This window comes from Plectrocnemia conspersa, unplaced genomic scaffold (assembly GCF_051122295.1).
Source record: "Plectrocnemia conspersa isolate PC_06_02 unplaced genomic scaffold, ASM5112229v1 ptg000008l, whole genome shotgun sequence".
Classification (NCBI taxonomy): domain Eukaryota; kingdom Metazoa; phylum Arthropoda; class Insecta; order Trichoptera; family Polycentropodidae; genus Plectrocnemia; species Plectrocnemia conspersa.
The window spans coordinates 10,462,358-10,487,032 of NW_028277172.1; the positions used below are offsets into that span (position 1 = coordinate 10,462,358).

The following is a 24,675-nucleotide window of genomic DNA, read 5'->3' on the forward strand; positions in this document are numbered from 1 at the left end:
TAGATAACGATAGCAAAATTTATTATATGAGCGATGACAAATGTATATATTCTGAACTGGTCCTAACAGTTGCAGCATCCAGCATGAAAAACTTAATTTACTCTTACATAATCTCATAAAGTTTTCTGGAACTAATGTCCTTTTTTCGTTAACTAGTGTTTGGTGGGGTCGCTGTGCTGATTTTTAGTCTAATGTTTTTAAAAAGGTCATTTCTTTGTACTAATTGATGCAGCATTCACCAAAAATAGCTTGCAAACGCTGAATGATTTTGTGGGGTTTCAATACCCTCCTACCATAAAAAAATTATTGCTCTTCGAGATCTGCTTGGCTTGGCTTAAAACTTAACTCAACTAGAAGACTAATATTTTTTTAATTAACAGTAAGTACATCAAAACTTGTTTACATGCGCAAATGTGTATGATTGAATATACAAAACAAAATTCGTAGAACTCTATAAGCATCCTTCATACATATAGCCTAATAGCAAACAACAATAATAATAAATGTCATGTGATATTGATTATAACCATCAAAATTGATAAGTTACTTTTTGTCGATTCTGAGCACATGAAGTTCCAAATATTGACACATTTCCTGTGTCAGGATTTAAGAGGTTCGTGAGAATTTTAAACGTCGTCGTTTTACCGGCACCGTTCAAGCCTATTAATCCAAAACATTCGCCTGAAAGATAAATCTTAATGTATAGAGATGAAATAATAAGATATCAAATACCCATAATCGAACGTCTACCTTGGTGCAAATTCATGGTTAATTCTTTCACGGCTTCTATTTTTCTATTGCTCGTAATGTGCTCTCTCACTATAAAGTTTTTAGTCACGTTTTCAACTAACATTATTGGTGAGTCTGAAAAAATATAATAAGATGACATGGTGTTTTTATTCCACATCTAAAAACAGTAAATTGTTACCTTCATTATCAGTTTGCATTTTCTTAGTTTCAGGAGTGTTTTCGGAGATGTCTACTTTTGAATGAGATAGCTTATCTAAAAATAATATTTAAATACATATTAAAAAAATCACATTCTTTACCCAAGATATAATAATAACGAAACAACTAACTTCTAACTCCAATTTCAAATAACCCCTGGAGTAGAGCCAGTAAGAACTGCAAAAAAAGTGTATATATTTATGTTTGAATGAATCAATAGTGTAAGTCAAATTATAGCACAATGCAACAAATTTTAGTTTTGGAAATGTACAGAGAACTTTTAAATACTGGTTCGAGAAATTTCGAACGAGTGACATTAATCTGTTTCCTTTTAGTAAAGATATGTATCAGTCATGTGAGCCTTCTGTCCTGATATACTCCCAGGTATTTGCCATCTTCCTTTTATTGTAATATTTGACCATTTAGCGAAACATTTGAGCAGGTCTTTTTATTCAATGTGAACGTTACATGCGTTGATTTTGTCGTGTTTGCTTTCATTCTTCAAGTTTTCGTCCATTGTTCGATTCCATGAAGGTTTCTCTGGAGGTTTTCTGACGCTTTTAATGGGTCATGATGAGAAGCGATCACATCTGTATCGTCCGCAAACGTCGCTATTGTTGCTGAGCCTATCTTTGTTAGATCAGCTGTATATATTAGGTAGAGTAGCGGTCCCAATACAATAAACTCCGGTTTAATTTATTTCAGCTCCGTGCACTCCACGTTGGCTTTCATGCAAAAGAATTTATCTCTTATGTTGGATTCTAATATTTTATAAATTTTGATCGGCAGGTTTACTTTTATCTTATAGAACAGTCCATTGTGCCGTGGACGAAAACTTGAAGAATGAAAGCAAACACGACAAAATCAACTGCTGGAGAAAATCCAACACAATAACTGATTAAAATACTAAATTAACCCAACGTCGTGGCTCGTTTCTGACCATAAATTAGAGTAAGTATTTTTGCGCTCTCTTTTGTCAAACGCTGGTATGACTGTCTGCGCATTTGACATATGCTATTTTGTTACAGCGCTACTTTGTTAAGCGCTCTTATGCCGTAGCGTTCATTTGTGACAGTGCCATTATTGCTAATTACTTACTGTATAAATAACGAATAGTATACATAAATACACTATCGATACATAAACACCAAATTTGGGATGGTGATAGTAATCGGGAAGACCGCTGCAATTTCCTGTTACTTCATCGCGTTCTAAAACACACAGACAAATTTAATTTCAAGTTCAATTAAAATCTAAACTAAGCTTAAAACTCACCGCAACAGTACTCCATCAGCTTCGTGTAATTTAACCTGGACATCATCAGATCATGCTGTTGGATGCAATAAGCTCTTTCGTGGGCCAGGTATCCGATGTTCAAAAATCCCAAGTCCATATGAATCGCAGGGAATATTCCAATGATAAAATATACCACATTTAAATAAATTGGATTATTTCCGCTGTCTAAGCTCGACTGAGTGTACATAATCAGAGCCAATATGCCTGAAAAAATAAAAATAAATTTAGAAACGTTTTATGTTACACTATTAACCACTCAACACGCGGGCTTCTTTTTGAAGTGCTCCAAAAAAATCATATTTTTTTATTATAAATTATAATAGTAAATAATAACATACATATATGGAAAAAATTTAAAAAAAATTAAAAAATTTATATTTTTTGCAAAATATATTTTTAAAAATTACATATTCAAAAAATTACATTTACAATAAAAACTAAAAAACAGGCTTGACTTTTAAAATCTTTTGTGACTTCTCAAAAGAGAAAAAAACTTAGAATTAGGAAAAATATTATTATTATTAATCTCATTATTATTAGACCATGGGAAATTTGCTAGAAAGATTTTTTTTTGTTAACACCGATGTAAAATAATACGTTGCAGTACCTGATCAAAAATATTCTCGTAATAATGAATAATATTTTAAATAAAACCAATAAGTATTATTAGTATTTTTTTCACATCCTTATACATTAAAAAAAAAGTTAATGAAACTTCAAATAATTTATTTTCAACAGTATGTGATATCCTGTAACCGTAAATATTTTTTCCACCATTTCTAAAAATCGCAAGCAATAATAAAAAAATGGAATAAACCCGATAATAAACAATGGATGTAATGGAATAAAGATATCTTTAAAACATATTGCATTTTATAAATTATATCAATAAAAGAGTCAAATTATTAGAAAAATAAAGCAACCCTCATTAGTCAAGGATGCTTACTTGAGTATGTTTTGCTGGCTTTGCTACCTGCCTATTCATTCAGTTTATTTTATTGTCTCCACGCCATCTACTGCAATTGAGAAATACTTGAAGGGGGAAAAAATGCTGGGATTCCAGCATATACTCCGAAGCCAAATACAATCATGTTTATATGTGGGACCTCGTTTAAATTCGATTTTCATCTTCGCGCACAGGCTCGACACCGCGTGTAATGGATATTTCTGAATTCTGGGAGCACACGTAAATTGGTAAAGAAAATTTAAAAATACTCACAACTGAAAATGTTTAGAATTGTCAAGTAAACAAAACCTGAAGCGGCATCACTGATGTAATAACTTATCAAATATATGAATGATAACATTGCGATCAAGTATATAGTCAGAATCAGCAATAAAGGAACTGTAAATTATGTTCATATTAGATAATATGTAATATGAATCATAAAAATGTTTTAGTATTACTTACCTAATGCATCGGTGTTTACAGTATTATACGTTTCAAACTGCATGATGACAACGAATGATACTAGTGTTATTAAGCAGATACTAAGATCCAAACTATAGTTTGAGAACCAATATAAGTATTTATTTATGCCAGTCATGAGTTGCAATTCCCTGGCTCCAGATGTTTGTTCCTCTATTGGAAACATCAAAAATCCACTCGTAAACAGTTTAAAACCTAAAAACAATAATTATAGCAAATATCAATAATCCCAATCATTACAAAAAGGTTAATTATAGTAAGTAGTGGGAAAAAAAAAGCAAAGTATAAATATAATTTATTATTTCCATGAGCAGTAAACTAGCAATACTAAGTTAGTCTATAATGTGTCGTGGCAGAGTATCAGATATGATTGCTTTTGTTCTGATTTATTCGGAAGATGCTCAATTTGCCACTCATCATGCTGTGTACGAATATGATGTTACACATAGAAAGACGAAATAAAGGATTAAAATAGTAGTGTTTCACTGGTCCTTCGAAGCCTCAGTAAAAAGTATTAGGGTTAAAGTCGCATGCAAACAATAAGAACACCATCTTCTCTAGCCCTCTCCAAAGTAAATAAATATCCAAATCTCCAAAATATGCAATATTTTGATGATAAAGACACTCCGCCTAAACTAATAAAGAAAGCTAAAGTTAGAGTAAATGTATAGTTTTGTGCAGGTTTTAATATAAAAATACAATCAAACAAAGATGCATTGCCAAACAAGACGCTAGTGAAATCGTAATTTCGGAACACCTAAGAATTTGAATGTCAACTTTTGAAAGCAATTATCGTTAATTACCGCAACAAAAAACTAAGCCACACAAACATCTTTATTTACAATATTTATGTTTGTATTTTGCAGACTTACCCATTGTAATTAAAAATGCCCACACCATAATCAAATAGTCCGGTTTTATCTTAACACTTTTATTTTCAATTAAAGCGTTTTCGGTGATCGGATGATTGTAGACCGATATATAGGGAAACGAATTGGACCCTATCATATCCATCGCTATTATATTACTCAGCGTATTTACCGCTACTGGTAAAACATGATAAATGGACGTAGTATAAAACACGGTGTTGTCGTCTTGGTCAAATGAAAAACCAAAGAGTAGCCTGTTGGAATAATCCAATATATTTTCCTTGCCAAACTGCAGTATAGCTAAAAATAAATAAAGTCACATAAAATATTATTGTTAACTTAGCACTGGATTGTTTTTTCGCAACCTGCATACAACAGGCAATTTTGCGAGTATTTTATGCATCGTAAAATTAAAAGAAAAACTATAATTTTTGAATTTCAAGGAGTAATAAAAAATATTAGTCAAAACTTTTGACTTGTAGCGGTACAATTATTTTATCAATGGTTTTCAGTCTGTTGGTCACATAAAATCAAAATTAAAATCAAATTAACTTATATCTAGGGTTTTACTTTTATTTAAAAAATACTAATGAAGAAATGTAACAAGTCAAATTAAATTCATTACATATTTTACAGATTTGTCACGCTGATGAAAAAAATAGATTGTCATATAACATCTCCATGCGTGTGGACACTTTAATCTCTCTTCAAGAGTAAAAATAAAATCATAATATTTTTTTTTTCTATAGTACAAACATTTATTCTATAGATAGCAGCACAATAAGCTTTAGTTTTTGTTGGTAGATACCACAGAGCTCATCATTAAACATTAGAGGTCAAAAATGTAGATTCTACCCGTCACGTACATTACCATCAACAAACGTAGTTGGTAGTTACTATCTGACCCGTCGGTTATGTTAACAAACATTGTTGTAAACTTACTTTGATACGTGTCATCTGTGTGTAAAAACTGGAGATCAGACATTTGTGATGGATATTTCGGAACAAAAGTGTCGTTAACACTAGAGTATGGAACAAGCAATTCACGATTTTTGTAGATTGAGGGATTTAATTTTATCAATGGATTTTTATTTAACTTTTCATATTGTTCGCTATCAAATAGGAACACTGCTGTGAGTAAATGTACAAATAGTACAAAATACTGGAAATAAAAAAGAATACAATAAGTTCAAATAAAATGTATTACTTTCAAAATATACTAACCAAAGGTATAAATATTATCTTCCTAGTCTTCATGAATATTAACTTTTTGTTTATAAGTGCTCGCAAGATATATAACATATTAAACAAATAACGATTTTCGATCTCATTTCTAAAACTGTATCCTTAAAAAAAATATTATATTTAAAAACTGTTGATATTTTTTTAAGAAAAATTTGCAATTTACCACTATGATGTATTTCTTCTTCAACATTCAAATTTGTTTGTTTGTTCGACGGTTCGTTCGATTGTGATTCAATTTTACTTGTATAACCAAAGTCAGAACAGATCCTATAAGAAAATAAAATGCAATAAGTATATATACATATATATATATATATATATATATGGATTTTTAGATTTTCGCGAGTATAATTATTTTTTAAATCTCGGGATTCATCGCGATGCTTACTTGTATTCTATATTTCGGCCATGATCAAGTTGCAAACAATTCGTGATCATGGCCGGAAAATCACAGCCGAAATATAGAATACAAGTAAGCATAAATCGCGATGAATCCAGATTTAAAAAAAAATATATATACATATGTATATTATATGATTTTATAGGTTTTCAGAACGAGAAAATTAATTACGGGATTGGGAAGGAAGAAATATTTAGTTTTAAATAATAAGTTGAACAGTCAAGAATTATATGGATATTTTCTCATGACCTGCTTATTTATTTAACCCTTTGTTGCCAAAATCCGATATATCTGCTTTTCCTACATGGATCTGATGTCATATTTACAGAAAAATCATTTCTGTAAGGTATGCATTTGCTTCAAAGACAAATAACATTTTTTCGACTGCATATTTTTTAATATGATACGATATTTAGACAATAATCCGGAATTAATTAATGTTGTCAAAATACATAGCAAATCATTGTAGCTTGCAAATGTGACTCTAAAACCAGTATATGCCATACATATTTTTCGCACGTTACTTTTAAAAGCAGTTTTATACGTATAAAAGTAAAAGTCAAATAAAAATCGTAACAAATAATTAATATGCCATAATAACGATGCACTCATTAAAACGTTGCATAATTCTTCACAGGTGTATAATCTGATCAAAATATTTCAAGTGGTTTTTTTTTGCTCACTGATTGATTATAGAAACATTGCTATCTTATTGTTCAGTCTGGAGAATGTTGTGTTTTCATTTGCTGTTATTTAATTGTTAATGTTATAACATTTTGTGGCAGCCCACAGACGAATATATAGCAAAATTTTAGGAAGACGGGATAAGAGGTGACTCATCAATAAAAAATTTAATGAGTCATCCAAATCTCCTTTTTCTCTTTCTGCCAGATACGAGCCACAGTCGCAACTTGGTTTGCAACACAAGATTCCGTAAATTTCATAAATGGCAAAATACAGAGATTTAAATGAGACAAATTGTATTTGATAACAGTAAACAAATTAATTGTTTCCAAAATATGTTAAAATACAGCAATCAATATAATACATACATACATACATGTCCAGACGAGGAACTGATGTTGTTAAGTCTCTTAGAAACCGTCTTAAACGGAGGTGAAATATCTGCAATCAAGGAGTGACTTGTTTCATCACTAATTTAGTGCAGAAACTTTTTTTCTATGTCATTCAGAAAAAAAGAAAACTGGAATGGGCTTGACAACACCGAGATATAAATCAATTTGTCCAGTGAATCCAACTTTGATATAAGTTGAAGCCAACCCTTGTTTAATATGAATAATTTATCAGTACGGAAAAAATAAAAAAATAAAAGTCGTTTTTCTATTTTTGACATCCACTCTACATAAAACAATAAAGGATCAGTTACAATACGAAAAAAAATATAGAAAAAAAAATACTTTAAAAACACTTCTTCCAGCGTTGGTAGCGATAAGGAAAATGTTTTTAATCCCAAATCATTCTGGTCATTTTCCAGAGCGTCCATGAGTTTAAATTTCACTTGAAAATCATCTGTATTAATTGTATATATAATAACATCTTTCTCAGAATTGACAACAAAATCTTTTACAACATTTTTGATTGCATTATTAATTAAATCCAATGAGTAGTCGGGATTTTTCAGAATTGTCAATTTGAAACCCTTGCCTAAAAATACAAATCATTTCAATACATGCCATATAGAATAAATAAAAATTATTGATAAAGCAATACAAATATTATTCTTCAAATAAAGTGGAGTTCCGTAACACTTGAGCATTCCGTGATCCAAAATGGCGATGTTATCACCCAAAAAGTCCGCCTCCTCCATGAAGTGAGTCGTTAACAAGATTGTGTGATCTTTCCGCAGTTCCTGTAAAAAATATTACACAATTAACAAAAACAAGCCAGAGATGCACGAAAAAGATAACTAACCAGTAAGATATCCCAAATTTCTCGTCGATTCTTAGGATCAAGTCCAGAAGTTGGTTCATCGAGGATTAACACTTTAGGATGGCCGGCTAAGGCTATCGCCAATTGTAGTCGTCTTTGTGCTCCTCCAGAAATACTCGTGCACAAGTCGTTTGCTTTATCGATTAGATTAAGTCTACTCAAGTTAATATTGCATTCATTCTCAGCTGTCTCGTGTGAAAATCCACGAATCTAAAAAAAAAATTGGTTAATATCATACTACATCGAAGCGGATTTCGTAAAATGTTGAAAGAGCAGAGGTTGGTCTCCACTGCTCTATTGCTTTTATATTTTTACTGTAGTCTGAGTAACCGTCGAATACAACAACAATATTTGAACCAGTGTGCATTTGCAAATAGTTGAAATATCTATTGAGAATGATGAATAAAGTATCATCTTTGCTCCATACGACGCGATACACATGAAATCCACCATCGATGATGTATGTTACATTATCCTGATTCAATTCAATATTGACAGGCTCCATGTTATACAATTTTACTTTTGTAGTCTTTCATATGCCAGCATTGTCAAATAGTGATGTTGAGTATAAATTTAATTCATACTGTAGATATTCCTTAAGATGATCGTCAAACCTTTTGTTTACGATTATTCTCTAAAAGAGTAGCAATGGATTTACAGCAAGTTTGCATTAATTTACCTTGATGGATCTGTTCACAGTAGAAAGTGGAAGAACTTTGTCTGCAAGCTTCAATTTTATTTCATTAAATTTTAATCCAGTTATGTTTACCATTGATTCCAGGCCAATATCATTTGCTTTGTGGCAGTTTATTTTGTCATTTCCCACAATTCCAGAAGCTATAGATACTATATGCTTTATATTTGGGAAAGGATTATGAGTAAACCACTAAACAAGTTTACTAACATCTGTAGTATCTCTTGATTTAACGTGTTGTTCCGCAAAGCCTAAAGAAATATTACAAAACTTCTCAATTTCCTCACAGACAGTGTTTGTTGCATGCATGCCATATATCCATTTACGTACTTCGTCCCCGAGAAACTACTCCTGTCTTCATAGATTTCTGTAAACTCTATCACCATATAAGTCCACGTTCCGAAATTAAATTTATCAGTACATCTTACTGTGAATAATCCCTTTTCAAAGTTCTCAAAAGTCCTTTCATCCATTGTTTCTTTCAATGTTGTCATATCTTGAAGATAAAAATGTGTTGATATGACATAAAGAAAGCGACCACTTGCGTGAAAATATGGAAGCATCTTTTTCACCGCATTAGTTTACATAGTGGTTATCATGTAAACGGATGCGCACATCCCGCTCTCCATGCTGTATCTCGAAATCGGTTATTCATACGAAGAACTGAATTTTACCAAACTTGTAGAAAATTGTATGCTCTACAAGTCTTGTGAAACATATAATGACATGCGACGTATAAGAAGCGAGATATTTGCAAAAAAACGCGACATTTAATCTTTGATATCTTGACTAGCGGACACGATATATTATGAGACGTTTTAGCCCGTCTTTAAAACGTCAAAGCAAACGTATATGCAAAATTTTGGCTTTCTATCTTTCATGCCTTTATTTGACTGGACTATATCATGATCTTTATATACATATATATTTCCAGCAATATCCATATTTATTATGTAATTTCTCTGAGTAGAATTAATTATTTTTTTATTGTTTTCCACATCTTATTCAGGTTATTTTTTAATTCATCTATCGACTTTTCATACTATTTTTTTAGCTATTCTCAATGCTTTGACTGCCATATTTCTACATTGATGGTATGTTTTCCATTTTTCATATAAATCTTTATATTCTACTCGTTTTGTTTTTATAATATGAACTATTTTATACAAGTCATCTTTTCTCTTCAAAGCATTTTTAGCATCATCATTAAACCACGATTTTGGGTTGAATCGATATTTTGTTCTAAAATTATATTGACTTTTTATTTTACTATCCACAATGTTCTTATAAATATTGTTCCATATCATATTAACATCCATGTTATCTATATTCTAGTCCCATTTTTGTAATTCTATTCTTGATTCGGTAAATTCTATATTTTATTATTGTTATTTTTTATATATATGAATATAATATATAGGTTCATCAGAAGCGGGCGGTGTGATACTTTACCTCTCGATCGCTTGCGTGTTAAATGACGAGAGTGAGTGAAAGATAAGAGCATGCGGTCAGCATGCCCTTATCTCTCATTCACTGTTAATAAGAATGAATCAATGAGCTTGTAAATTAAACCTTTGCAAAAAGTAAAACATGTTCTCTGACAGTCAGGTATGGAAAAGTCATATTATGTTGAGGGCACAGTCCGATTATCTTGTAAATTTTGTCCATCGCGTTACTTGTATCATAACAATTGATGTATATCTTTCCTTTCGTAGCCGCCTGCATTCCTGAAAAAAATATTATCAGTCAGAATTTATATTGCACATCGGTCAAAACGGATTGATGTAATTCACCTGTAATAATGGACATAAGCGTGGTTTTACCAGCACCGTTGTGGCCAAGTAAAGCTGTTATTCCATTTTTATAGATATCGAGCGAAACATCTGATAGGGCGACAGTTGGGGATCCATCAGGTCGGTTATAACACTATAAATGTTATTTATTACATAATTTTACAATCAAATTTTTTTTGTTAAGATTTACACATAATAAAAATTGCCAATTTCAGTTAAAAAACGTATGAATGAACGCAGAAATGAAAGATTAATAAGTAAAACCTTTCAATTTCCAATAAAAGCTTCAAATATTTCACTAAAAACGCTTCCATTCTTTTGGTACAATACATTATCAGAGGGTATTGATTTAGATTCTTCATAAGAATTGAAAGATGTGTAGGATTGCACATTAATTACGTCCAATTCTACACAACAAGAATTGCAAAATGCCATTTTGTCGATAGTACAAAAATCAATGGCTAAATGCCGTAAAAAAGAAAATTTGAAGGAGGATTTCAAGAAATTGGATATGATTAAAAAGCGGATAAAAAAATCAGAATTATTATTTAACTCACTGTTAACAATAAGACCGATGTTAACAGCAACCGATAGAGTTTTCTCAACAGCGGGAAATATTAAAACAAAACTACTGACAAATATGAAATATGAGACAATTAATTCTGGCGCCGTAACAAAAGGGCACAGGACAAAAGAGCGCAATGAATATATTATATAAAAAAAAATAGAAAAATAAATATTAAAAACTGGAATAAAATATACGAAAAACTCGATAGAAAACAATAAAATAAGAACTGATTTTTTTTAAAGTTTTGAATTTGAATTTTGGCTGTTCCTTTGACATTATTTTTAATTTAGGCAATGTAATTATTTTTCAATATGTCAATTCTCATTATTCAAGTTTCAGAAAATGTGAGTAAAATACAAATTAATTTCTTTAATTTAAATAAACTTTAGCTATCGCAAATAAAATTAGCTAAGATCATACGATTGTAAATGAAATACAGTCGAACACTTCACATCTGAATCGAATAAATACATAATTTTATATGTAAAAGTCACAAATATTAGGAACGAATTTACTTTAGTTGTTTGTTTTGTGCAAAATTACACATCAGTGAATGGAAATATCAGAATCAGAATTTTCAATTATATAAAGGGTTAGCACTGCATTATGTTTACCTACACCTTTTCCGAATATGAATACTATACTCACAATTACATATATATGTATATATATATATATATCATACCTTAGTAACATTTCTGATTTGAATTTCAATGGCATTGCCACTAGACTCTTCGAAATAAGTTGAGTTTTGTAATTGTATCTTTCCTCCTTCGTTGCAATTTCTTTTGCTTTTCTATATAATGGTAAATAAAAAATATATTAGCAAATGTGTAAGTCAATTTACTTTATCCATTTAATAAATATGATGTCTAGAATGATTTACTTTCAGAAAGCCATTGTATATACATATATGTTTTGATAAGCATTTTGTTAAATGAAATTTGTTTTAAATGAACCTACTTTTACAAGACTAGTCTAGTCTATATATAGTGAATTTGTATTACCAATAAAGTTATATTTTCACTGGCGTTTTAGTGAAATAATAACCTAATAAATTCTCACCGGTAGATATATTAGACGTTTCGCAACAGTCAAATTGAGTTTCAGACAGTTTCAAGCAGCATATAATTTCACTAGCACCTATCAGTTAAATTATATTTTTGTTAGTAGAAATATATATCTACCAGTGAAAATGTATCCGAATATGATTCCACTGAAACAGTTAGTGAAATTATAATTATACTAGTGAAAATCATTGAAAAATAGACATTCATATGTATCAAAATAAAAATATCTATATTTTTTCTAGACATCACATGTGAACATACATAAAATATAGACAACAGCGATTTAGGTACTCCGTACGGCCCTGGGTTTACTCTGTTCATCAAGTAAATGACTGGTATAAGAAGAAAGCTCTTGAAAAACAAAATCAGCAAAATTACACCATAATTAGATGCCGGTATATTGTTGATCGGCGTGAACAAATTATTAAATTGAACACCAGTATCTAAAATGAAAATAAAAAAAATATTATAAGTAATCAATTGTGAGCTAAGTTTTATTTGAGTACCTTGAAATTCTCGGACTCTAATTATATCAAACATTCGAAGTATGGGCATGTTGGGTATGAACATAAAGAAATATGCACCACATGAATCTTCCATCACTTTGAAATTGATCAAATGAAATAACTGTGAGAAGAGCCAAATCATTATAGCAAACAAATTCAACAGCGTCGCTGAAAACATTTAAAAATATTTATTTATACAAATGCAGTTAATATAAAATGTTTTAATGCGCTATCATTCATTCAACATTGCTGCTCTGTAAAAGCGTATTTTTTAATAGATGACTACTTATCTGTTTTACAGTATTTTAAAATTGAATCTATTCAAAATTATATACCACAAGACTGCGCAATTTATATATTATCTCACTTCTACAGATTAGCAGTTGGAATAAATCATGGCATACTTACAATCGGAAAGAAATGTACTCAGTGTGAAACTAAATATTATCACATAATTTGTGTAGATGAAATATGTAAAAAACAAGATAATAGAAGAAGTATTCGGCACTAAAGAATCGCACTTCAGCAATGTGATCACTATACAAAGTGGAAATATTTGGAAAAACATTGAATCTATGTAGTACGTAATCCAAACATATTTTTCAGGCAAACCCATCATCTTCATTAGTTCCTGTAGATAACAAAAAATGGATAAGTGATTTAAAAATACTGCATATGACCCAACACAAGAGCATGTTAAAATAAACCTTAATGTTAATGGTGTAGCAAAAGAAAAAAGGTTGAACCTTTTCTTTTAATATAATATTTTTGAAGATTCTACTTGTTCATCGGGTTCTTGTTTTTCAATCTCTTCTGCAACCGTTAAGTTTCAGTCTCCATTTGTAATATCTATATATATATATATATAGTCTATATGTAGGTAATTTTTTTTATAGTGACTAGTATTTATGTACCAGTTCTTCGGCATTCAGCCATTCACTCGGTTATCGATTTTTTTTAGTATTTCCCTTATTATTTTATTGTAAAAAGAGATATATAAATATAGATATGTACATGCGGCTAATCACAATAGAAACAGGTGGGACCAGGGGCTATAAAAATTGTAATTTTCACAAATTAAACATACTATGTATACATATTGTTTAATTTTTTTATATAAAATATATTATTTTTGAATACCAGAATGTCTGTCAAAGAGTCGATACCAGAATGTCTGTCAAAGAGTCAAACCTGAGGACTACTTACATAGTATTCCTAAAACAATTAATGCATAAAAGGTGACAAATTAAATCAGAATGTGACATCTGTATATAAAATCGAACATATATTCTGACATGTTCATAACAGTCCTCTCAACTATGACTGATTTGGAAAATTGGTGTGTAAATCAAATATATGAAATCTGGCATTTGCATATCGAAATTGTAATGAGTGAGAAGTAATGTGTTGTAACAGAAATAGTGTTGAATCAAGAATAATAGTATGTCTGTATAGTATAAAGAAAGACAACTCACAGTAGTACTTTACCATGTGTGGTAAAATAGCGTAAATCGTAATCATAGTATGTTATTATCAAAATTACCGTAAGGATCTAATTTAAGTCAACTACTGTTCCTCCTGCTATTCGTCAGATGGCAATAAAAACATATAATATATGTTTGTATATCGAAAATTTTTATATCTATAGTCAGAAATGAGCCACGACGTAGGATTAGTTTAGTATTTTAATAAATTATTGTGTTTAGTATATATATATATATATATATATATATGTACCTATTAGTCGTAATGGATTTTCTCCAGTAGATGGTTGAGCTTTTTTATTTGAATTTTACAACTACTATGAAAGGTACATATTTGACGATAAGCAAATAGCAAATTATTAGTTTTATTAAAACTATACCATAAAAAAAATACTATTCCAAATTAAATATGAAGCTATAGGTATTCAATATACATAAAAAAAGTCCATGTTGGATTATATGAATTACAAGAAAAACTTTCATTATTCTTGTATGAAAATTTCCACTGACATTGACATTTTATGATGTTTAAAATTTGAAATTTGTTTTACTACTTCCTTATAAAAATTATAATATTGGACCCTGAATGTTGAAAGAAATGGATGCATTTCCAGCTTTGAACTGTGATTGTCGAGGATGTTCGAAAATAGATCATCTAAAGACAATAAGTGTCATTAAATGAATGCTTTCTTCAAATAAAATACAGAAGATCCTTGTATTTTAGAATATGGAAATCTCATCTTCTGACTTCAAACAGCAAAATAAAGTTTTATTAAATGACGTAAAAGAGGAATATCAGAATTTTTACAAAAAGGCAATTCATTACTTGCTGCTCTGCACAATATCAAAATAAAGTTGCTCATAATCAAACCAAATATCGAAAGATTAATAAAAGAATAAAATCTTAACCTCTCATATTAATTAAAATTAGGATTTTAATTTTGATCAAAAAATTGTATGGGTTGAAAAATATTCCCGTATAAAACAAGCTGGGGGTTGCTGCTTCTGATTTTCGATAGCATCCCTTATTCTTAACCGTCGCAACCAGGACGACAGCACTCGAAAATTCGCCACTGACTCAGACAATCCATCTTTTCATTGAGTTCATGTTTTCAGCAATAATATGAAGAGCTGGTTTAATTTATATGTGTTATGTTCTAATTGTTTAGGTTTTTAATCATATCACTATGGTATTTATTTTTAAATAGACTTTGTAAGCTAGTTTATTAGCCACCCTGATTTGTCATTTACGATTTTTTTTCAAATTACAAATCATCATCATTATCAGTTCATTATAATTGCTTATCTTTGGCTAACCACATCCTATATCGAGTCATTAGTTTATACAATAATTCAGTCAATTATATATATATATACATATATATTAACTATTTAAATAGTAATAATGTAAATTGTACATTATTAGTCATTAAATATCAATATTGTTTTTATTATGCTGTAGAGCACATGTGAGCAACACCTGGCCCAAGGCGCGTTTTGTTTTGGCCAACGGATGTATGGAGTTTCGATCATAACATAAGTCGTTCAGTTACTTCAAAATATTGAACGTGTCTGTGTTTTATGTAGGTATTTTTTTATATAATAATACCTAGATAAATAATAACAAATATATATTGAATTTGTCAGTTTGTTGCTTGCATTGGCGTCGTGAAGAAACATATTCAAGTTGTTCTGTAATCGTGATTCGACGAAATACGAAATATCGATATTTATTCGAGCAGTTGAAATAGACTTTAATATTATAGAAAAAGGATGTGGTTAGTCTTTAATGTATAGTTACATATAACACAAAATATGAATAAACATGTTCTTGTTGTGGGGTTTTAAATTATGTCAATATATATATATACATATACATACATATATATTTATATATTTTTAATACCTTTATACCAGACGCTTTTTCGACCATTATTTTTGCAGTAGTTGCAATTATCAAGAACAAATAACTGTTGATTGTTATAAATGGTAGGATTGCATTGTATTTAATAGTCCATCCTTCGTCCTTGTTGTATGGTGGATATGGAAAAGATTGAAATGACGTTTTCTGTAACAAGTAAAAAATAAAATTAAGTGAACTTACATTGTCCTTCCCATAGAATGAGTATGGCAACTGTCACAAAACATAATTGATACAATGTGACAAACACTTTTTTTATTATTTTTAAATGTTCCCAATATATTTATATATTTTTTTTATGTCATTTAATCCTTTGAATGCTAAAAACATCAATATAACATTGTTCGTAATAACAGCGATAAATGTAATGTAAATTATTCAATGACTATAGTCTATTAATATTTAAGTCACTATGCCGTTCGATTTTAATAAAATCTATTCTTTTTATATGCAGTTCATATATAAACTTATTAATTTACGTTGAATATTAAAAGATTATTTTTTATTGGCTCTACAACCCAAGATGGGTCTATGCCTCCATTTTAGTTTCATAATCCATTTTTTTATTCTTATTTGGATGGAATAACGATTAACTTGTCGCATTATGGCCAATGACTTAACTTTACTTAACTTCAGTGATAGAACGGGAACCGGTGCATTCACCATGTTATAGTCGTTGGCATACTGAAAGATTATAAAATAATATCGTCAATATATTACCTTGGTTATACTTTTCGATGTCGCCATTTCTATAAAAGTCAAATCAATTGCCAATTGAAGAGTCGAAAATTTTTCATATAGCATTCCTAAAAAGGCAAAAAAAAAGTAGTGTAATTTTTATATGTAATATTAATAACACAGTGAATTGGATAAAATGACATAGTTTCCGTTTTCTTTACATTTTTATTTCTGTATAATATTACAAAAAAATACTTTCGCTAATTATAGCTCATTAAATTAAAATGTACTTTCCTTTTATGGGCGCTATTTTTTAATTTTCCTTTTTTCCTGAGGGGTAATTTTTTTTCAAAATGTATGTTCTAAGAATCCTTTTTCGGTACAAGGCTATTTCAAGACATTTATTTTGAACATTTTAAAGGAAAAAAATAATATTAAAAAAAGGACTCTAATAACAAGAAAGTTCAAATTTAAGTATCCGATTAAAATTATTCATATTGTAAATTTATCTGCGTTGTTTACCAGAAACCAAGATTATTTATTCGCTTGAATGCATATGATTGCAGTTATCTAATATGTACATATTTTACTCATGTGTAACACATAAATAATATTTCTATTATAATATTTTTCTTTTGTTTATTTAGCGAATTGAGTATTTCAAGAGCAATAATTCCCAATGTGTTCATTTCGGATCGAGAAATTCTGTAGCTAACATCTCAGTGTGATTTTTCTTACAAAAGTTTTTTTTGAAACCTGTTTTACCCTGTAAAGACGAATTACGATCAAGAGCATATTCGTTATCTTAGAACCGAAAAAAATTACTCAAAAGATTTGTGGAGTGTATGGTGAAGATGCAGCAATCATATGCACTTGTTTTCGGTGGTTTAAAAAGTTTCGTGATTGAGATTTAAAGGTGACAATTAATAAAAGAGTGGCCGCCATATAGTGCTCGACGATAATTAATTAAAGGTTATTGAAAATAACCCACGACTAACTCATGAGATAGCTGTGCAGATAGAATACTACTACATACTCTACAGCAATAATAAACATAAAAGAAGCTTAGTGGATCCCAAGCAAAACCAAGTCCTACCAACAAAAAAATTTTGTTATGTATCTGGTGGGATTGCCAATAAATAATTTATTTTGATTTTTTTAAGTCATTGAAAACACGTTTAATTTATATTAATCTAAATTTTATGTTTTAAATCATAAAATTCATGAAAAACTGTTAGTACTAATTTCATCCTAGAGAGTTGTTTACTTTACAAATAAATCGCACCATAAGAGCCTTCTTTAACGTTAACCGTTACGTTTTTAATGGAATCCATTACTATTTGCCTCTTACCTTAATCTTATTTTCATACACTATGATGAAAAATATTTAAGATTTTCATTGGATTCACCCACATATTCTCAAGAAAATTTAACTTCGTTAAGATTTAATATATGTTCTTATAATCATCTTGTGTTCATGTGTATGTGTATTTTTTTAATAAGATGACATTGGAGTCAAAGAAATACTAGTATTTGAAAATCAAATGATTTGACGGAAATATCTTTAAACGTCCATCAAATTTATTATTATCACAAGCTGATTATGAAGAAAAACAAATAAAATTTAAATCAACAAGAATTTACCATTTTTTTCATGTGGACCAGGTATGATTGTAGTCGGTGTGGTCTTGTATGTCTCATACATCGCTGAATTTCTTATAGTATAATTGATACTTTTTGGAATATCATCTCCATAATTCTATAAATAAAAATAAATCAGAAACAATAACAATTGACATATAAAAACATTATTAAACCACAATGAACCATACATCAAATATTACGGCCATGTACTTTGTGTTCTTCATTAAGAGTTCTTTCAAATCATCCAGCAACACAAACTCATTTTCATAGCTCATTAAGTCTAAAAAAAAACTCAATTTTATTAAATTTTTATTGTTATAATATACACCGTCTGTTCCAAATCCGCAAGGACTAGTTATATTAGTCATATAACTCCGGTTCTAGTAGCGCCATCTTTTAGTTGTGGAATGCGTTTTGTTGGTCTAGGTTTTGACATTCACCACCAAATATTTTTTGGCGCTAGCTCTTCTGGTTCGACCAGAATATTGAGTATGCACCAGCGCACAAAGCGAAGATTGTACGCAAATTCATTGACAATAAAGGCATCATAGTGCTCAACACCCTCCGTATTGACCTGATTTAGAGGCACTTCTGGAATTTTTTTGCAAAAGATGTTTCGAAATTTTCTTTGATTGTCTCCAGCTCTGTATTGACTCAGAAGGGTAAATTTTTAATAAATAATATAATATTGCAGTCCTTGCGGATTTGGGACAGACGGTGTAAATGGTGTACTTACTAAAAGAGTCAAGATCTATTTTTTCGCTCACTCTGTCCATTAGATCTCTTACGAATTGCGATTTATTTGAGGCATAAGCAATATTCATCGGTGTGTTACTAAATAAGTAGAACAATTCATCTTGATGCATTGGATACGTGTTGTGGTCATCTTGACCCTTCTTCGAATCGGTGATATAATGTCTAATGGAGAAGGCGATGAAAAACAACATAACGGGCATCAAAACTTCAAACACTGTTTTAACAACATTTCGCTTCCTGAATAGCAATCTTACACTTAGTAGCACTTTTATTATGTCATTTGAGTACGTCATTTTCTAGCACTTATTCGTTTACACGTGCATAATAATGGAGCTGTAAAAGATAAAGTATAATTAGTATGGTCGTCATGTGATTATAATACAAACACACTCTATTGTAATATAATTATTGTTTATATATAAAATATGATCTATTATCGAATCATTGTCTCTATTATTCTTTAGAAATACTGATTAAAATAAATATATACGAATGTAGATTAAGCTGGACATATATTGTTCGAAAATGAATTTTGCAAAATATTTTTATCAAATTCATAGTTCATTTTTTAATAATTCATTCATTTAAAAATAATATATTAATTATTTAAAAACATACAATCAATCACATAAGCATATAAAAGGTGATAAAATAAACTCGAACAATTCCAGTTGCTGAAAAAATTGAATCAATAAAATCAGCGCAAAAAACAATTATTATAAGGACACCATGTATAATCTTCTGAAGTTAGTTATGAGTGAAATAATATATATATTATTATTTGTCAGTCTTGTACACGAGCAAGGAATTCATGCCTATCAAAACTACTGCAGCATATCACCCATATATAACGCCCCGTTTTTATCTCAAAAATACCAGGGGTTCATCAATATATATTTTGAATAATCATTATTACATGAAAAAGTATTTTTTTACAGCATTCTAGATGATTAAAAATTAGTTCTTAAAAAGAATATTGCCTAAATGTAAACCATTACAGGTATGACACATTTTTTTACACCAGTATAGACTGCTTTCAAAAAGTGTTATTTTAAGTAATATAGATCATAGTTTCTTAACCTTTTTACATCCACGGACCACCAAAAAAATCAAAAAATGTTTTGCGGACCATCAACATTAAAATAAAATAATAAATATTTATATAATTCATTTTTTTATTCAAAACAATTAATTTTGCAACACAGTATGCTGATAAAACCATATTTAAGTATATTAAACCAGTCAGTAACAAAAAATATAATTTAAAAATCCATAAAATACAGCATAAAATTCGATCATAAAAATCTTCGCAGACCACCAGTGGTCCGCAGACCACCGGTTAAGAAACTATGATGTAGATGATGTCAAACACAACTCCGAGATCTTTAATGGAAATCTCTCTAGTCAGTTAATTTTCACTTAAGTAATAATAAAACTTCACTGACAAGAAAGATCTGGAAAATGACACGACGTGGCACCTCTCGATGCTGAAAAGTTAACGATTGCCAGCAGTCCATTTCTATAAGTAATACAGAATAGTCTTACAAGACAACGAATTGGAAATCGTTCAGATGCTTTTGAACACTCGCAAGTCATTGGGCATTCAACAAAATGTTAATAATATCCATGCCTGTTGTTAATAAACAATAGTAACAACAGTGGTCCTGGGTTTGAATCCTTGCGGAACTCCAAAAGGGTGAATTACTCCTGTGATTGGTAGACACCATAACTCACAAATGATGGTGACTAAATTCTGGTGATAAAAAATAATAACTAAGAATACAACATATAGACAATGCAGTCTATATAGTGTGATGATGCTCAGACAATTTTAGATTCCAATAATTATCTCAGTAACTGCTTCGTTATCTGTTACAACAATAATTATGCTTTCTTGAAAATATGCTGATATGTATATATTATAATCAACTTCTTTATATTTGATTTAAAATTAGCAAAATTTCTGAACACACTTCACATGGCTGATGCAGCTATGCCTTAATTATAAAACTATCATTAAAAGCTGCTGACTCACTTATGTCACGTTAGTATGTAATTCTAAAGAACTATTTATTTTCCTTTATTTAGGATCTCTGATGGCATCATCGCCGGTGCCAAAGTGGGCAGCGTAAGTGGAAATTTTTATAACACTTCCTTATTTTTAAAAGTTTTACGTCTCAATTGTAAAACCTTCACATATAACACAGTTTTGGCAATAAAAATAATCCCGAAATTTAATATTTGAAAATACAATACAAGACGATTATGATTTTACAAGAGTAAGTAAAATACGATTATTAATTAAAAACATGCATGCATACAATCTTGCATTTTCAGCTATCAATATAGTGTTAATTTAATAAATTCCCCAGCTCCGTGAAGCTTATAATAGGCTTAATCCTGCTGCAATGCACGAGATTTTCAACCAGTCGTAAGCAGTGTATTCTAAAAATAAAGTACTGAAACGCTATCTTTCTCTTTCGCTCGCTCCTGTGTTAAAAGACGAGTGGGTGAGCTACACGAATGGGATAGTATTTCACCGTGCGCGCCTGGTATGTATACTGGAGATAATTACCATAGTTATTTAGTTTGTTTTTAAGGTGAGTTGTACAGTGTACTGTTTAAAAACGTGATATCAGCGACTATTCAATTAAGCTTAAATATGTTTCAACGTATTGTAGCGACTCATACATACACAAGTCAAGAAACAGCACGCTCGCGTTTGTAGTACCACAGACCTGCCGTCAACAAGTACGCCCGCATTCTCACGATCCTCTCCAACGTACGGGGTGAGGATACAACTAAGTAGCACAACAGTGTATATAACGCAGAACAAAACTGGACTAGACACACTTAACTCCACTACGCCTCAACGCTCGGACTACTACTTCGCTCTATTAATTTCTTCGACCATGGACATAAGCATCGCCTCTTGTTGAGTATCAACAAATACCGACGACTTTAAGAAGGACCTACCTATGCAATTGGAGATCCACTATCGATACGACTACATACAACCTCTACTCTTCAATATCTTTTAGCAAATTGTACCGATCATGAAAAAGTACCGGAACTCTGATCTTGCCCCACTGATCGTAATATTCTGTACATAAGAATGCTGATGTTTTGCTAAAAATTTGAAGGTGCTCTGAAATTTTTACATTATTTTTTAATTCAAATACACAGAATACTTTGCTCGTAGGGGTTTAACCAATTAACTGCGGAATTTAGTTTTAAAAAATCCCTTAATATTTTTTATAGAATACATAGAAGTTTTATTGGTAATATAAAGGGAACATACCACTAGATAACATTTTTATTACTTCTTACTGAAATTTGGAGTTGTTATTGTAGTAAATGGTAATTTTTTATTTTACACAATGAGTATATCCGCCAACCGCACCGAAATAAAGTTTTGGGTTGACCTGTACAAACGTCCGACGCAGTTAACAGATTAACATGAATTTCTCAAAATTGTTCAGAGTAGAATATAATTAAGCCTTTCTTCCAATATTATTCGAATCATTAGTCCGTGGCGAGTGCCTGGCGGACAAATCCGATCGTGTGTGGTGAGAAAGCACAATTTGTTTATCTGCTGTCTGTGCTCAAAACGAACAGATCGGACACGGACAGGCAGAACCAAGCACTGGCACCCGATGGTTAACAGTATTTTTTGTTACAATTTGTCCGTTAAGTGATTTTATGACCTGGACTATTTACGCTCGCCTTTATTAATTTGCGCCAAAGTTGCCGCTATCGGTCTAAAATAAGATGTTGGTGAAAAGGTTTTATTCTTTATGACAGGTTTTTGCTTTTCTGAAAGAGACATCAGACAACTGTTTTAAATGGACCCGTAAAAATGACCTATGTCCGAGTTCAGACAGTTGGGATGTGTGACAAAGCTTGGACAGATCTGTATTGGTGTCCGTCGGAGATATCTGTGCGTGTGTGCTTAACTATTGCGTCTAGTGTTTTCGTAGTTAGAGTATTTTTTATGAAATTAACCGAAGAACTCATTTTTTACACAATTGTTCGAGAAAAGGTACGCGGCGAAATATTCTGAATCAGTACCAGTATTAAACTACATAAAATAGGTTTGCATATACTCATATCTTTCTTATCATTTGCTTAATTGTAAAAAAGTTAGATAACGGGATATCCTGTTTTGTGATAAGCCATGCGATATATGGAGTGACGGCCAGTGAAACGTGTCTCGGGGCTCAGTGTTTCACTGGGGCTCAGTGGCCACTGCTGGACATGTATGCAATAATATTATATGTAATAATATTATAATAATATACTCAACATTTAACTGCTTATAATTGCACCATTCGAAAAAATTATGATTCCATAAAATGATTGTGAAAAAAATAATTGTTCCACAAAATGATTGTGCTGTTGGAGATTGCTGAAACGAATCCTTTTCTGTAGAAAAAATCTGAAGATTTACCTTAAATTTTTACAAAATATTTATTTAGATGCATATATCTGTTAAAACAATTCCGTGTTAAACGCACCCATTATTATTTAACAGACATCAAGACATAAAATAACTATTAATCATTAGAAATCTCATGCAATAACAACTTAAAAATATATAAATGTTAAACAACAAAGGAGCAGGCTGGAAAGGTATTAGCAGCGTTTGGTAAACGCTGTGAGTTAGTATGGTAGCAAACGGCAGCGTCTGTCGACGTCAACAAGAGACAACAGTTTTAAATTGTGTATTTTTCTTGGTTACGTTATAATAGGCAAAAGCGTATTTAAAATGTAGATGCTACGAGCCTGAGAAAATACCAAACTGAAAAAAGCAATCGACCGGAAGTGTCATACCACTAGGATTGTTAAACCCTTCAGGCTTGTATGCCTAAAACAGATTTTCAGTCCCAGGGACGTGATGTTTTTTTTTAATGGAGATAAAGATAGAATTCATATTCATATTTGAGGTTTTTCAAAAAATTGTCTACTTCATGGCGCTCTTGTTCTTCAACATCAGTTTCAATCGACGTACAATATCTGAATCTGAATCGCGATCTTTTGATGATTCTAATAGTGGTCTTTTCGAATAAGATGCCATTTTTAAGATGCCATACATATGAATAAAAATCCGAAAAAAAATAATACTTAAAATACCCTAATAAACATCATTCTTTATGGGACTTGAATGTGTCAAAAACTGAAATCCTTTGTTTATGCCGACAAGTTGGGGTCGTAGTTTTGAAAAAAAACGATAAATTGAACATTTTTTCGAATAAATTTTTTTTTACATCTAAAGCTTGAATATATTTTTTAGTCTTCAAGTTATTTGAACGAAACTATTGTTCTTATAAGTAGGTGATAAAACAGGATACTATTTTCTTCTGTCCATATGTGTGGGATTTTTGATGGGCGTGCGGTGCACTTTATACGTGCTTGACGGATTTT

General features: G+C 30.5%; 1 protein-coding gene and 1 long non-coding RNA gene across 13 annotated transcripts in view; both read right to left on the bottom strand.

Annotated features, from left to right (window-relative positions):
- The window catches only part of LOC148232947 (phospholipid-transporting ATPase ABCA3-like), a 36,104-nt gene that overhangs the window by 4,510 nt on the left and 6,919 nt on the right, over nucleotides 1–24,675 (bottom strand). For 6 of the 12 annotated variants that reach the window (XM_088189117.1, XM_088189116.1, XM_088189121.1 and 3 more), the window contains 26 exons: nucleotides 19,232–19,584; nucleotides 18,684–18,775; nucleotides 18,496–18,610; nucleotides 16,894–16,979; nucleotides 16,159–16,320; nucleotides 13,177–13,399; nucleotides 12,769–12,936; nucleotides 12,524–12,705; nucleotides 11,878–11,988; nucleotides 10,625–10,757; nucleotides 10,404–10,558; nucleotides 8,120–8,347; nucleotides 7,919–8,057; nucleotides 7,606–7,852; nucleotides 5,951–6,054; nucleotides 5,767–5,888; nucleotides 5,485–5,704; nucleotides 4,546–4,842; nucleotides 3,656–3,868; nucleotides 3,464–3,589; nucleotides 2,224–2,448; nucleotides 2,047–2,159; nucleotides 1,080–1,125; nucleotides 929–1,003; nucleotides 751–864; nucleotides 548–681 (listed from right to left, as the gene is read on the bottom strand). In XM_088189117.1, coding sequence (XP_088045243.1) covers nucleotides 548–681; nucleotides 751–864; nucleotides 929–1,003; nucleotides 1,080–1,125; nucleotides 2,047–2,159; nucleotides 2,224–2,448; nucleotides 3,464–3,589; nucleotides 3,656–3,868; nucleotides 4,546–4,842; nucleotides 5,485–5,704; nucleotides 5,767–5,888; nucleotides 5,951–6,054; nucleotides 7,606–7,852; nucleotides 7,919–8,057; nucleotides 8,120–8,347; nucleotides 10,404–10,558; nucleotides 10,625–10,757; nucleotides 11,878–11,988; nucleotides 12,524–12,705; nucleotides 12,769–12,936; nucleotides 13,177–13,399; nucleotides 16,159–16,320; nucleotides 16,894–16,979; nucleotides 18,496–18,610; nucleotides 18,684–18,775; nucleotides 19,232–19,544 — 4,143 coding nt within the window. In that variant the 5' untranslated portion in view covers nucleotides 19,545–19,584. Of the gene's footprint in view, nucleotides 1–547; nucleotides 682–750; nucleotides 865–928; nucleotides 1,004–1,079; nucleotides 1,126–2,046; nucleotides 2,160–2,223; nucleotides 2,449–3,463; nucleotides 3,590–3,655; nucleotides 3,869–4,545; nucleotides 4,843–5,484; nucleotides 5,705–5,766; nucleotides 5,889–5,950; nucleotides 6,055–7,318; nucleotides 7,853–7,918; nucleotides 8,058–8,119; nucleotides 8,348–10,403; nucleotides 10,559–10,624; nucleotides 10,758–11,877; nucleotides 11,989–12,523; nucleotides 12,706–12,768; nucleotides 12,937–13,176; nucleotides 13,400–13,475; nucleotides 13,821–16,158; nucleotides 16,321–16,893; nucleotides 16,980–18,495; nucleotides 18,611–18,683; nucleotides 18,776–19,231; nucleotides 19,643–19,869; nucleotides 20,078–21,572; nucleotides 22,857–23,557; nucleotides 23,702–24,675 lie in introns of those variants that run through there. The other 6 variants (XM_088189114.1, XM_088189123.1, XM_088189122.1 and 3 more) reach the window with 6 other exon arrangements.
- Nucleotides 13,720–14,044, bottom strand: LOC148232948 (uncharacterized). Its single transcript, XR_015810297.1, has 2 exons — nucleotides 13,909–14,044; nucleotides 13,720–13,820 (listed from the first exon to the last, which is right to left on the bottom strand). It is a non-coding gene; the product is annotated as an uncharacterized LOC148232948 (long non-coding RNA).